This window comes from Pleurodeles waltl, chromosome 10, assembly GCF_031143425.1.
Source record: "Pleurodeles waltl isolate 20211129_DDA chromosome 10, aPleWal1.hap1.20221129, whole genome shotgun sequence".
Lineage (NCBI taxonomy): Eukaryota > Metazoa > Chordata > Amphibia > Caudata > Salamandridae > Pleurodeles > Pleurodeles waltl.
The window spans coordinates 101994299-102009476 of record NC_090449.1 but is presented as its reverse complement, the minus strand read 5'-3'; the positions used below and the strand labels follow the sequence as shown (position 1 = coordinate 102009476).

The 15178-nt window shown below is 43.8% G+C and overlaps 1 protein-coding gene across 1 annotated transcript in view; it reads right to left on the bottom strand.

Annotated features, from left to right (window-relative positions):
* Positions 1 to 2328: 2328 nt before the first annotated feature.
* The window catches only part of LOC138261160 (cytochrome P450 2K1-like), an 82347-nt gene continuing 69497 nt past the window's right edge, over positions 2329 to 15178 (bottom strand). Inside the window, exons 8-9 of the mRNA XM_069209861.1 lie at positions 5591 to 5732; positions 2329 to 4198 (exon numbers count right to left, since the gene is read on the bottom strand). Coding sequence (XP_069065962.1) covers positions 4002 to 4198; positions 5591 to 5732 — 339 coding nt within the window. The 3' untranslated portion in view covers positions 2329 to 4001. The remainder of the gene's footprint in view (positions 4199 to 5590; positions 5733 to 15178) is intronic.

The window sequence follows — 15178 nt, the reverse complement described above, 5'->3', positions numbered from 1 at the left end:
TTTGCTGTTTTTGTTACTCTGGGCACTTTACCACTGCTAACCAGTGCTTAAGTATGAGTGCTCCTTTAGGAAATGTGTATGTAATTGGCTTATCCATGATTGGCATATTTGATTTATTAGTAAGTTCCTAGTACAGTGCACTAGAGGTGCCCAGGGCCTGTAAATCAAATGCTACTAGTGGGCCTGCAGCACTGGTTGTGCCACCCACATATGTAGCTCTCTAATCATGGCTCAGAACTGCCACTGCAGTGTCTGTGTGTGCAGTTTTAACGGGAAATTCGACTTGGCATGCGTACCCACTTGCCAGGCCTAAACCTTCCCTTTTCTTACACGTAAGGCACCCCTAAGGTAGGCCCTAGGTAGCCCCAAGGGCAGTGTGCAGTGTATGGTTAAGGTAGGACACATAGTAATGTGTTTTATATGTCCTGACAGTGAAATATTGTTAAATTCGTTTTTCACTGTTGCAAGGCCTGTCCCTCTCATAGGTTAACATGGGGGCTACCTTTAAATCTGATTAAGGTGTAGATTCCCTTTGGGAGCGGATGGACATGTGGAGTTTGGGGTCTCTGAGCTCACAATTTAAAAATACATCTTTTAGAAAAGATGATTTTAAGATTGTGTGTTTGAAAATTCCACTTTTAGAAAGTGAGCATTTGGTGCTTATACCATTTCTGTGACTCTGCCTGTTTGTGGATTCCCTGTCTGAGTCAGTTTGACAGTTGGGCTGGTTGCACCTCACACTAGACAGTGACACAAAGGGAGCTGGGGTGTAGTCTGTATTTCCTGATGAGCCATCTGTGCTAGGAGGGAGGGGAGGAGTGGTCACTCACACCTGAAAGGGCTGTGCCTGTCCTCATACAATGTAGTCTCCAACCCCCTGGTGAGTGTCTGAGGCCTGGCCTGGGCAAGGCAGGATTTCACAATCAAGAGAGACTTTGCTTTGAAGTAGGCCTACTTCAAAAGAGAACATGGGTTTAAGAAGGGCATCCAAAACCACAGACTTTACAACACTACTTGAAACCAAGAGGAACCTCTGCCTGGAGAAGAGCTGAAGAGCTGAGGAAGAACAGCTGCCCTGTCTGTGACTGTGCTTTGCGTAGCTATCCTGCAGTTGCTGCTTCTGCCAGAGTAAGAGGGCAAAGACTCAACTTTGTGTGCCTTCCATCTTGTGAAGATCTCCAAGGGCTTGATTTAGAGCTTGCCTCCTGTTGTTTGAAGTATCAGGGACAGCAAAGACTTCTCTGTGCCAGCACCTGGAGTCTCTGAGGAGACTCCTAATCTTCCCTGTGGTGCCCATCCCGTTCCTGGGACACTGAAAGGAGAAGCTGGCAGCCTAAGAGGAGGAAATCCACACACAGAACACAGTGCGGGAAAAAGATCGACGCAACTCTGATCTGCGGTTGAAAATTCGACATGCTGCAAGGCTTCGCGGCTGAAAATCAATGCTTGCCTGCAACGCGACCAAAGAATCGACGCACAGAGCTGGAGAAACGACGTGCAGCATCGCTGATGGAAGCTGGTGAGATCGCAACCCGTGGTGCGTGGTTGTCAGATCATCGTGCGCCTGGATTTCCGAGGCAAGTACCGCTGGGCGTGTAAAAACAACGCAAGGCCTGCCCAGACCCTAGAGTGCTGACCGTATTGACGCATCGCTCTCCTGCGGAGAGAAGAAAGGACACCCTCAACCCGCCAAAAGGAGAAACGACGCAAGGTCTCGCCCGTGAGTGAAATCGACGCATCGCAAGCCCTTTTTGACACACACTCGTCCGTGCGGGGTTATTTTTGACGCACCCAAGGTACATTTTCACGCTAACAGTGTTAGTGTGTGTCTTAAACTACATAAAGACTCTTTTTGCTTTTTAATTGATAACTTGACTTGTGTATTGTGGATTTTTGTCGTTTTGGTCTTGTTTTGTTTAGATAAATATTTCCTATTTTTCTAAACCTGTGTCGTGTCATTTTGTAGTGTTTTCATTAAGTTACTGTGTGTGTTGGTACAAATACTTTACACCTAGCACTTTGAAGTTAAGCCTTCTGCTCTGCCAAGCTACCAAGGGGGTAAGCAGGGGTTAGCTGAGGGTGATTCTCTTTTACCCTGACTAGAGTGAGGGTCCTTGCTTGAACAGGGGGTAACCTGACTGTCAACCAAAGACCCCATTTCTAACACTGATATTTCCAAATTTGTTTATTCAATCACACCTGGATTCATTTAAGACAGTTTATTTATTTAATTGTAGTCAAAATCTTTCTACTGAACTCCTTAGGTCACCTATATTCTGGAGTACCACAGAGAATTCACCTGAAAGAGGTATGAAACTGAAGACAAAATAACTGTTTTAAACAAATCTTTTAATGTTACAATTTTATGACTACGAAGTGAAAACTCAAACAAGCATTAAATGGGCTAAATCCAAGAGTACAGTTTGCTTCTGACTGCAAAATAAAACAGCACTAGCTTCTGCCTGTGTGCTAACTTTCATGGTGACCATTCTATTGAAAGATTGTGAAATAATATGGTTACTTTTTGTTTTAAACAAGGCCGTCTTCCATTTGAAAGTGGACATGCCTTGTTTAGGTGATAAAACTGGTGTTTCCTGTAGTTGAGAACATTTTTGCTTTAAGTGCACCAAAATTATAGTGACAGGTGAACAGATTTTAGCAGCAATGTTTGAAAATGAGATGGGCTACCATGCCTGAGATGAGAGTGGGTCATGCAGGCAGTCAGTTGGTTGCTTTGAAGGCAGACAGACCACTCTGCATGAATAAGTGCAAGACAGCAGGAGTACTCCTGGATGAAATGAAATGCAAAGATTTTTGGAGCACCATTGTGGATTTTCACAAATATCCATTAATGTGCCCAACACTGAGGAGTTACTTAACAATGAGATTTCAGGTTTTAATAAATGATTATTAATTAAGGCCCTAATCTTTATTTTGGTTGTCATTTATGAAACATTGGCATGAACCACTATCACAGTGGTTCCTGTCAATGCAAACCGCTGTTTGGTACAGGGCTGCATCAACTTGACACTACCCTGCACCCAACAGTTTTCTTTTTTATTTCCCAAAACAGGATTTTCTTTTAGGAAATTAAAAAACGTAATGCTTCCCTTGCCATAGGAGTCATCATCCATGGTGTGGGGAGCATTAGTTGGCTTTTACTGTTCCTTACTGCCAGAGCTTGCCTGGCTGTGATATACAGTAAACAAATGGCTACATGTCTGCCCATCCTGACTGGACCGGCCGACATGCACTCATTTCTCTGACGGACGTCCAATAGTCCACCTGAGCCTTCGTATTGGTGGTATATATACTCCCTTGCGATTGCAACAGAGTACACAAACAGCCAACATATAAATTAAGCCCTACATCTTGAGGCTGCTTTTTGCTGGAAAAAAGGACTGGCTGAATGTGGGTCTGCTGAAATGGTTCCAGTTGGTAGCTATGAAAAAACATAATCTCACCCAGCCTATCCTATTGATGGGAATTACAAACATTTTTTGGAATGTAATAATGTGTTTTCGCTTTTGTTCCTTTATAACCGAACTCCTTGCTCTTTAAAAATACGGCTCCACCTTATAAGGGCCCCATCACAGGTTTAGTTGTTGTTCCAATTCAGCCGGTAACAGTAGAGACCAACCGAATAGATTATATGAGAACACTGTATGCCTGATATTTTCAGTATAAAAAAATTCAGCTGGTGAAAAAAGGCAAAATGTGAAGGGCAGAAGTGAGCCGCAAATGCTAAAACATGAAGGAATTGATGCAGAAACACTTATTCTGAATATTACTCCCATTCTTAAGGGAAATATTATAATTGCTTTGGACTCTTGAAACCCAGAAATGGTGATATCTGTGGTATTGGTACTACCTGTGATGTATTCCTGCATTACCCAATATGAAAGCCTGGAGTGTAAATTTTCACATTTACAGAGCTAGAACCCAACTCACTACAGACAAGTTTTATCCAGAGAGAGTCGTTCTGCTATGTCCACTCTTGGCTACACAATTGTTTCTCGAGGCACAGCACAGACCCCATGAGGCTTAGGGGCCAAAGTCAAGCTGACCTCCTCAGTTTGGTCAAGGTCTGCCTCTGTCACTCCAGGTGGTGGGTGGAATGTGAACTTCTGAAGTAACCCAGTAAAGAAGAGAAACAGCTCCATCTTGGCCAGACTTTCACCCACACAAGCTCTCCGCCCTGCAAAAAGAAACAAATTCAGTATTTTGTGCAGTAAGAAAGTAAGTAGCAAACGAAATACATTATTATATGGTGTAGTATTTTGATTGTTATCATTTATAATACTAATGGAGTTGTTCTTCATCCCCTTGCGACCTACTCACTTATCTGCAGAGATTGAGCAAGTTGTCAAGTCCCAGGTATTCTACAGATTCCTCTTTCTTATCTTCTGCTTCCAAACTTGACACTGGAGTAATTTCTGATACATCTCCATACAACTTCAAAACACATACATGGTAATCCTACATCACTAAACAGTAAGGATTTCACCATAATAAATTATTAAAGTACAATTTATATGGGAATGAAGGCCGTGCAGGAGTGACTAAACTTGAAAGTGTTTCAAGGGCCCGATTTACAAACATTTTGACCTGGGTTTGCATTACAAAGTGTTGATTTTAGGATATACTTTCTAGGGCAAAACATATTTGCACTGGAAAGTAGCCCAAAAGGAATGCATAGGAGCACTCTCTGTATCATGATACTTTGCATAAGATGGGTGGTACATGTATGTTCACATGCAACCACCCACCAGTTTTGATGGAAATCTCTGTCTCCTAACTTTCATAGAAAGTGATATGCAACAAAGAAACTATACTGCCTTTCAGTGTCAAAGGGTTTCCAGCAACATTTCTCAAAAGCAGGAACGCTTTTTGATTAAAACAATAATCGTGCAATAATAAAAGCTCTACGAAACACCCTAATTTCTTGCAAAGGTACAAACCTTAGAGCAGTGCCACCTCACATAGGTGGTCATTAAGAGTTTGGCGGGCGGCAGAGGCCGTCCGCCAAACTCTTCCTTCCCTCAGACCGTCTGTGCGGCCTGAACTCCGCTGGCCCTAATAGGACTTCACCGCCGGACCGGGGGGCAGAAACAGTGTTTCCGCTCGCCGGCCCTGCGGTGAACAGGTTCCTAATGCCGGGCCCAATGTGGCGGTGCAGTGGGTATGTGCATGGGTAGTGCAGGGGCCCCCAGGGCCCCCCCTTGAATCCCCCATACCGCCAGCCTTTTCCGGTGTGAACCGCCATGGAAAGGCTGGCGGATGGGGACTCCTAATCCCCAGGGCGACGCTGCAAGCAGCGCTGCCCTGGAGGATGAGAAACCACCGGGTCCACCAGGCTGTCAGCTTGCGGCAGCCTGGCCTTGTCTGTGGTCTGACCATGGCAGCTCTGCCACAGTCATAATGTCGTGGTCCCACCGTCAACCTGTTGGCGGTGGGGCAGCCACCGCAAGTCTGGTGGTCATGGTCCACCAAACTCGTAATTACCACCATAATGTTTGTGATTTCTGTTAAAAAATATGCAAAGGTGACGAATAAAAATTTTGCAGCATCATTTTTGTACTATCATTACCTATGGAAAATGGCATAAAAGCATCCTTCTTCACAAATTTTCCATTTGCATCGAGAAAGTGTTGTGGGTTGAACTCGTAGGGGGTCGCCCATTGGGTCTTGTCATAAAGCACAGAGAACAGCAGGGGAATCACTTCTGTTCCCTGGGAAAAATATAGAATGTTATTTGAACATGAAGAATTTACCTGCAGTAAGCTTCATATCTTTCTTCCTGCAACCTACACATTTACTTCCCCTGCAGACACACTTTGCCATCTTAGACAGTGTTAAACAAGAATCAAACATCAATTTCAAACATCAGGTGAGTTTGCTTATTGTGAAAAATTATCAGTGGTACAGTGATGTATGTGTAAAAGGAGTAAATGAAAACTACTTATGCCCCAAATGCATGCAGGGATGCGGTCAGTAAAAAAGGAGCTGAGCGTACTAGTGTGTGGACTTGAAGAAGGAGGCAGGTGGGATACAGGAGGAAGGAGGAGAGGAGCGACAGGAGAGAGAGCTGGAGAAAGTGGAAGTCACCAAAGGAGGGAGCCAGAGAAAGATTACAAAGCAGCGGAAGGCAAGATGTGGAGCCAGAAGACAAGGACTCGAGTACAGCCAAGCTGGAGACTGTGGAGCTGAGAGGTGTGGCGTTGGATGCAGCCCAGAAGGGAGATTTGGAGGAGGAAAGTGCAGAGCCAAGAGATGTGACAGGAAACCATCAAAATCCAGGAGCAACTCTGTTCCCACAAAGTGACCTTACGGTGGCAGGGGCTGTGTTCCAGGATGCCACAACCCTGGCAAGAGATGGGCTTAATGTTTTGGGGCTGGTAGTGTGGTGGTTTGGGCAGCTAGAGGGCTGCAAAGGAATGGCATTTGGAGATCCAACTTTTGAATTACTGCACGGTGTGAGAAACTGGGATGTTGATTGAGTGAGGTGTTGACCCTGCTGAAGCAACAGCCACAATCCCTGTCGTGGGACCAGAGAAGTTGTTAAATTAACCTGTGCTTGTCCCTCTGGTAGCCTGGCACAATAGCAGTCAGACTTAACTTAGAGGTAATGTGTAATTAGTAGGCAGCACACAAATTGTAATAGAGTGAAAAAACAACAGAAGAAAATTCTCTCACCAATTTAGAAAAATAGAGTAAAGTTGACAATTATTTGAAACCAAAACGACAAAACATTTATGATAAAATCTTCTCAGAATTTACAAAAAGTGTATTTCTTTCACATGCAAAATTATTTTACCTCAGTACATGAGATTTTATCATTGCATTGAGAGGAATTTATTAAAATTGATATTTTTCAAACACTAACTTAGCCCACCTTGATGACGATGCCATTACTAATCTAAAAGATAAGTCAGTCATCTTATGCATCCTACGTTTGGTCAAAATTCTTACTTTACATGGAGCAACATTATGGTCTATTAAATCAGATACAAGAGGTTTTATTACTGCACACATCCAGAACACTTGCATATGAAAAGGCTTCTATATGTGATAGCAAAGAAAGGAGATTTACTGAAATTAAATATTTACTTGGATACACAATTTGGTCAAGCCGGAAAGCTGGGATTGATCACAGGGTTTCTGGATTCATATTGTGAAATTCTGCCACGAGATGGCCCTCTCATTCTTGCTCCTGTTTTACATCAAATGTTATTGCTCTGTCTTTAATTCTTGGTATATGAGGTTTGGCAGACAGACACCACATGAAGGCTCGACTCATTATAGGGTCCAAGGCCCATGAGGAGCTCAAGCCAAGCCAGAGCCAGGCACCTGACTCGAGCCTAGCTAAAGACTTCTGAGGCTCGTCCACCACTATAGTATACTTAGTAAGCTGTGTGAGTTGCAAGTTTTGGACATACAATAGGGAATATAATATGACATATTTCACAGTCTCAATTTTCTTTAACTTGTAATACTACAGGGCACAGACTTAAGCAGTGGCAAAATGGTTCCAGATGAGCAAATACACTTTTTTTCAGTTGTATCTTTACAGGTGAAAAATATTTCCCCATGGAGAATCCCACTCTTCTGAATCTCCTATAATTTTATAGGTGATCCGGTGAAAAGGGGACTTACTCCCCTGAACGGGGAGTTGCTTCAGCCCATTGCTGCTGTAAATCTCTGACCATTTCCAGGTTGTGGAAGGGTCAGATGGGAGTTTGTGTATAGCCACAAACATATAGGTTTGCTAGCATTCACAAACTTACCAAGCTAACCACATTTTGTTCCACCCACTTCCCAACCCATGAAGGACATTTTGTTGAATTCTTATCATGCATAAATGAAGGGAGTTTCATCGGTAGACAGTGACATCGTTGTAGCTGAAAATGTCTTTGATAATTGCCCTATTTTTCTACTCCTTTGCTCTCATTTCACAACCAATGTGTTGTGAGAGTATCAATCTTGGTTGTTTCCAATGAACAGATTGACCACACCTATGTCCTGCCACAGACAAACCAGTGGAAGCATCAAGATGACCTCTTATGCCAGTACCGGCAGATCTCAATCATTACATTTCACCATTTTGAGGCTCTCAAAGGGTGCATCAAAAGCCTTAATTGAAGTGAGAATTATTTTCTTGACTGGATGGCTGTTGCTGTCCCAGGTTTAGAATGGACTGTAAATCCAAACATGGCAAACAGAGATGTTGCCTAAGGATTTGACTCAGTAATAGGGAATTGCTCCAGTGAGAATCATAATCCTCAATTGATTGTTGGTTTATAGCTACCTCCTACAACGGCAGAAACGTCAGCAACCAAAAACAACATATTTCTTGTTAGGAGTGAGCGCAAAGTGCTCCGTCCCCTGTAGTAATCTCTCTTTGGGCTTCCAACCACGCCCATGTCACGTCAGTCACTTTCATTGGTTCGTGGGCTTGCCTTTTAAAATCAGCTTGCTTTGATTTGTGAAAGGCATGCATACGTCATGCCTTTTCAAGTGCTAAGCCCACCTACACAGCACTGATAAACTACTAAAAACATACAAGGCTCGATATTATCAGCATGGTTTCCGGACTACCTTATCTGTTTATTTTCCACGCAGTGCGATCGCGCTGGTGTTTACATGGCGAGATCGCGCTCAGTTTTTCCGTTTTCAATTTCAGCTCGATTGCGCTGCATTTCACATAGTGTGATCGCGCTGTGTTTTTTTTCCTTTTCATTTGTGTGGCAAAAAAAGTATAGTTAGGAGTTTACAACGTTAATAGCTCTAACTCGAGCAAATGCAAGACCTGTTGCATTGAAAATGCTTGTTTTTTGTATGTCATTTCCTGGTGACAGTGCTCAGCATATGCATATGCTTATCCTTGTGGTAATCCCAGTTCGTATTTCCTCACAGAAAGCCTGTTGGTGGTAATTCTCCATTTGAAACGGGTGGATGGCCCTATGTTTAATGAAGCATAAGTGTAGAATGGCCTCATGTTCCCATGATGTTGATCTATCTGGCAACCTCTCCATATTTCTCTCTATTCCTACTCTGGTATCCATCTTTTGATATACATGTTTTTCACATTTGGACAATTTTCTAATTAGAGGCAGATTCTGCCTCATACTCCTTGATAAAGCTTTTGGGGTAATTGTGAATCGATTGGTTTTGCTATTAGTTATTTTTGGCTTCTAAATACTCTAGAGGTGAGGGTGAGCTTCCTTGCTTCTGAAACAGTAGTGATTTGACCTGATCCTATCACAAATGAGGTACAATTTATAAAAACAAGTTTTTTTGTTTGATTGAGTCTTATACATACAGCCACCCTATTGTATATTCAAACTTTTGTTGTAATCTAAGACCCCACAGCATGTGTTCTTTCCAAATCCATAATATTTATTCCAGGAGCCCCTGGACACGCTTAGAGAGATGAGATGGCAACTGAGGTCAAGAAACAGCCTGACTCCGCCCTCGTCTCGGGGATTTGTCATATTTGCCTCTGCGCATGTCTCTTCAAATGGAGCTAGGACCGGAAGCAGCCACCAGGCAGGGACTGGCTGCAGCAGGCACGTTTCAGCTGGCTGGCAGAGTGCGGCCATTTGTAATACTGGTGGGGGCCGGTTTTGTTGTTGTGGGCGGGTGGTTGCTGTTTCTGCCCGCAACGCTTCGGCACTTTACAAACAAACAATGAAAAACAAGCTGATTTAAAGGATGCAGGGCAGACCATGATGGCTTCAGAAAAATGTGTTTTTAATTTGTTTTTTTCCCGTCCCCTGCAAGGTCATCTTGAGCAGCGCTGACCTTCAGGGCTTTAGGACAAAGGTGTTGAAGTACAGCTATGATAAAAATACTTCACATTTCAAAAGAGTGTATTTCTTTACACAGACCATTTCAGTTTAGAATATTACATTGTACTGTTACATTCAGTGACAACTGTTGGAAGTGATTCTATTCATCAACTTGGAAACATTAACGCCCCTCCACCACTGCCCAAACGAGGATGCTGTTAGTGAGCCAAGAGGTGTGTCAGTTGTCCTTTGCCCCTAGTGTGTGTTACTATAGATAAAGTAACGTTATAGCCTTTTTATTTGGTTCAGTGCACATGCCGAACTGACATATTTTAAGGTGCTCTCATGTGCTGATGAAGGAAAAGGAGGAACTCTGAAAAACAATAATTGTCTAGGACAGTGGTTCCCAACCTTGGGTCCGGGGACCCCTGGGGGTCCGCGAAGCTTCCTCAGGGGAACCAGAACTGCTCAGAAAATTAAATCATATTCTCAGATTAAGTCCCCAGCTTTCAATAATGACTCAGTGGGTGGGCCCTGAATTCCAATAATGATTCAGTGGGGGTCCCCGGGTTCCAGTAATGATAAAGTGGGGGTCCACAGAAGTCAAAAGGTTGGAATCCGGGATTAATCCAAGGTTTTCTGGTTTTGCGTTGTGCAATTCGGCCACCATATTGCTACCTCTTACTATTCCTTTCATTTTATATTAAAGCTTAATTCTTTGTGTTTGTACTCTCCCTCACCAAGGACCCCGCCAGCGCCAAGACCAACCTACAAGAGGGTATGAAGGACGTCGCAGATTGGATGAGGCTCAGCCGCCTAAAGCTGAACTCTGAAAAAACGGAAGTCCTCATCCTCGGCAACACCCCGTCCGCCTGGGACGACTCCTGGTGGCCCACGGCCCTCGGCACCGCACCGACCCCCGCAGACCACGCCCGCAACCTCGGCTTCATCTTGGACCCTCTTCTCACCATGACCAAGCAAGTCAACGCCGTGTCCTCCGCCTGCTTCCTCACTCTCCGCATGCTCCGCAAGATCTTCCGCTGGATCCCCGCCGACACCAGAAAAACCGTGACCCACGCCCTTGTCACGAGTCGCCTGGACTACGGCAACACCCTCTACGCCGGGACCACCGCCAAACTCCAAAACCGCCTGCAACGCATCCAAAACGCCTCGGCCCGCCTCATCCTCGACGTACCCCGCAACAGCCACATCTCCGCACACCTGAGACACCTGCATTGGCTCCCAGTCAGCAAAAGGATCACCTTCCGTCTTCTCACCCACGCACACAAAGCCCTCCACAACAAGGGACCGGAATACCTCAACAGACGCCTCAGCTTCTACGTCCCCACCCGCCCCCTCCGCTCCGCTGGCCTCGCACTTGCTGCCGTCCCTCGCACCCGCCGCTCCACGGCGGGTGGGAGATCTTTCTCCTTCCTGGCGGCCAAGACCTGGAACTCCCTCCCCACCAGCCTCAGGACCACCCAGGACCACTCCGCTTTCCGGAGACTCCTAAAGACTTGGCTGTTCGAGCAGCGATAACCCCCCCTTTCCCCCCTAGCGCCTTGAGACCCGCACGGGTGAGTAGCGCGCTTTATAAATGTTAATGATTTGATTTGATTTGATTTGTGTTTAATTTTCTGAGGTACTAAATCATTGCACTGTGTTAAATATATTAGGGCTATGCATGTTTCACAAGCATTGGCGGTGGTAGTGTTTTGAGTGTGATGTTTTAATAAGACTTTATTCCTTGTCAGCCATTCTTGAATTAATTCTACTCCTCACCCATCAAACTATTCATTCAATGTATTGAATGATGCAGTCATGGCTTCAATCTCTAACACCCATTCACGGTTAGACAAGGGTCTGCAATGAAAAATCTATTGTAAAATGAACCATATTTGCAACCTAAAAAACAAAAAACAATTCACAGTAGGAGAAGAACCCCCACCCCCAAGCCTCCCTTGCAGTGGCCAGGCTCTCTTTCTGTGCTTCCTCACTATGTGCAGATTGAGGGCAGGGCTGACAAAATTTGTCAGTGCTGCTTTTGGTTCACAGTCCATCCTTGGCACTTCCATCACTCATGTGCTCTTCCAATTGGATTCATTTTTCCATCAAATTAATTTTAGCCTGATAACATGGATTAAATCAAGAAAAGCTGATTTGTAAAGTCCACAAGTCTGTTTCACATTTGGTTATGATTCACAAGGAACCTGTCTTTTGGGTAACTCTGAAGCATCAGCGAACATCCAAGATTTAAAGTGGCTGCCATATGATATATTTTGAAGGATTTGAAGTGTGATGTATCTGGAAATGCTTGAAAGGTCTGAGGTGCCGATATGATAGTGTATTTCACAAATGTTTGTTCTAACACCTCTTGATGATGATGCAGACATCTTTATCTTTATTATAATGCAATCTTTGTGACTATGAGTTAAGATGATCAAAAACATCTCCAAAAGATATATTTGGAAAGCAAGCTGATTGCCTCTATGTGTAACAGGATGACTAGTACAAAATAAAATGTGGCACTTGCCACCTTTGAATGATTATAACACCTACTTACAATTCAAGTGTCTTGGAGTATAATTTTTAAGATCATTTAAAAGGAAAAGTTTTGGGAGTTCTTGCTCTCTTCCTTGAAACTGGCAATAATTTCAATATTTACATATTACACCCTTCCATGCGGACTGTTAATAAAGGATAATATACAGTGTATTTGTAAAGTGCACGTTCACCTTTTAGAACAACCTAGTGCTGAATAACAATATTTATTGCTACCCTCCAGAATAGCACTAATTTTATCAACCGAGGAAGGATGAAATATTGAGTGACTGAACCGGATTAAAAAAACTTCAGATCAAATACGAATTCCTGGAGTGTGCTCTGCTGGATGAGAGAATTGTCAATAAATACTTAATTAACTTCTTCCACCTACAGCCTACATTCTGAAAGCCAGTGCTGCAACTTTATTACTCTAAGACAATACTGAGGCTTGGAAAGTGTAAATATTTAAATTGTTTAGTTGTGACAAGAAAGACAGCACTGAAATTGGATCAGTGGTTCCCTGTAGATCACACGAGGAACATGTCTCTGTTCCATTCACATAGCTCACTGTGCCAGTGTTCCAATGTGCCTCCTAAACTGTTGCCCTTGGCCCTTTTTGCAGGGTTATCTCCACACTTTTTTCTCCTGTTTTCTGAACCTGTTTCTGTTGGCTTTTATCACTCTGCACTTTACCACTGCTAACCAGTGCTAAAGTACTTGTGCACTCTCCTTAATTTTGGTGAAATTGCCTTACACACAGTTGATATATATGTAATTTACCTGTAAGTCCCTATTAAAATTGTGCTACATTTACCCAAAGCATGAAAATTAAATGCTGCTAGCAGGCCTGCTGCACTGATTGTACCACCCACTTACATAGCCTTTTAAACATGTCTCATGCCTGCAGCAGCCTGTGCATGCAGTTTTAAATTGCCATTCTTTTTATTACATATGAATCACCTCAAGGTTAGGCCCTACACAGCTCAGAGAGCAGGGCGCAGCATATTCAAAGAGATGGACAAGTACATTTAAGTTTTACATGTCCTGGTAGTGAAAAACTCTGAACTTTGTTTATCACTACTACAAGGCCTACCTCTCCCATGTGATAAAATTGGGTTAACTTATCACATTTAGCAGATGGGAATGTTGAGTTTGGAGTCTAATGAATTGCACTTTAAAGGCCATCTACCTTAATGGTAAAGTTAGATTTTAAGTCACAATTCTGAAAATGCCACTTTTAGAAAGTTGGCGTTTTCTTTTTCCACCCATTTGGTGCCTGCATCCTGTATCCTGAGTTACGTGACTAGGTGTAGCTGGAAGTGGGTCTCTGAGTATTGTCATCAGCCAGTGAAACAAAGTGGGATAGTTGGTAGCAGGATGGGTCATCTCTGATTGGATGAGCAGGAGAAGCTGTCACTTAACACACTTCCACATCACAAAGACTCTGTAAGAACACTTTCACAAAAGAGTTTGACACTGATTAGTTGTGACTCAAGACAAGCTGGGGGCCAGGGCAGAAAAGCAGGACATTCTAGACACATCTGGGAGTGAAATCCTCCAGAACCTTCTCTTACTTCAAAGTATGACTAGGTATAAATATTGGATCCTGAGACCCAACTCTTCAGTACATCTTTGGACCTGTGGAAGACTCAGAAGGATTGCTGTGCTGTTCTGACAGAAGAACTGCTACGCTGCTGCCTTGTTGTCCTGCTATTCTGCTGCCCGCTGTCTGAGTGAAGGGCTGGATGTGAATCTTGAACACAGAACCACCAGAGTGACTCCAAAGGCCAGTTGGCTGGCTTCTTGATCAGAAGCCTCAGGGACAGAACAGGCTTCAACCATCTTGAACCTGACTCCTGGAATCAGTCTGCTGTGAATTGTGTCCTCCAAGTGGTGCCACCCCAGCCATAGACCCTTTAAAGTGGAGCTGAATGTGCCTTGCCATCCCAGCTGTGGGTCTTGAGGGAAGAACCGATGCAGCACAACACATCTCCTTGCAACTTTGCTGCAGAACCGCTGATGCATAACACATCCCCGATGCAGGACTTTGCATTGCAGACCGCAGTCTCCTCGGAACCGGTGCTGCACGACACAACCTTGACGCAGGAGTTAACATCGCAAGCCCCTCAATGACATAAGACTCTGTTTCACAAACCTCAAAACTTGTTCAGAACCAGCTAGTGAGTGATGCAGCTTCAACACAGGACTTTCCATTGCAAGCGCCTCATCAACGGAATCCTTAAGGACGATGCAGGACCTCATATCACAGCCTCAAAGCTCATCAGAACTGTCACTTTGTGATGCATCCTCAAAAAGGTTTCACGCAACCCTCTGCAACCAAGATTTAAGGTATTTTTGTTCAACGGGCCTAACTTGGCCTTTGTATCGGCCCATGCTCTGTTGCGGTCAGCCTATACTTATGACTTTGTCCTGGTCTGGTGTGACCAGATAAGCACAGTTGTCTCTTTGTACTTCTAGGTACTATTTTTACTTAAATCTTTAAAATTGCATATCTCCAGTTTTACTGATTGGAATTGTGTTGTTTTGGTCTCAAATACATTATTAAAGTTTCCTCTATTTTTCTATATTGGAGCAGGATTTTCTTGTGTTGTGCTTTCACTTTATTACTGTGTGAAGTGCTGCACAAATACTTTACACATTTCCTCTAAGTTAAGCCTGACTGCTTTGGTGCCAAGCTGTCAGAGGGTTAAGCACAGGTTAATTTGAGGTTTGCCTCTGTTTCAGCCTGTCAGAGACTGAGGTTGCTTCTTGAGTGAGGTCACCCTCTCAACCAGTAACCCAAATTTCCTACAAAACTGAACACACAAATGGCACATTTAATT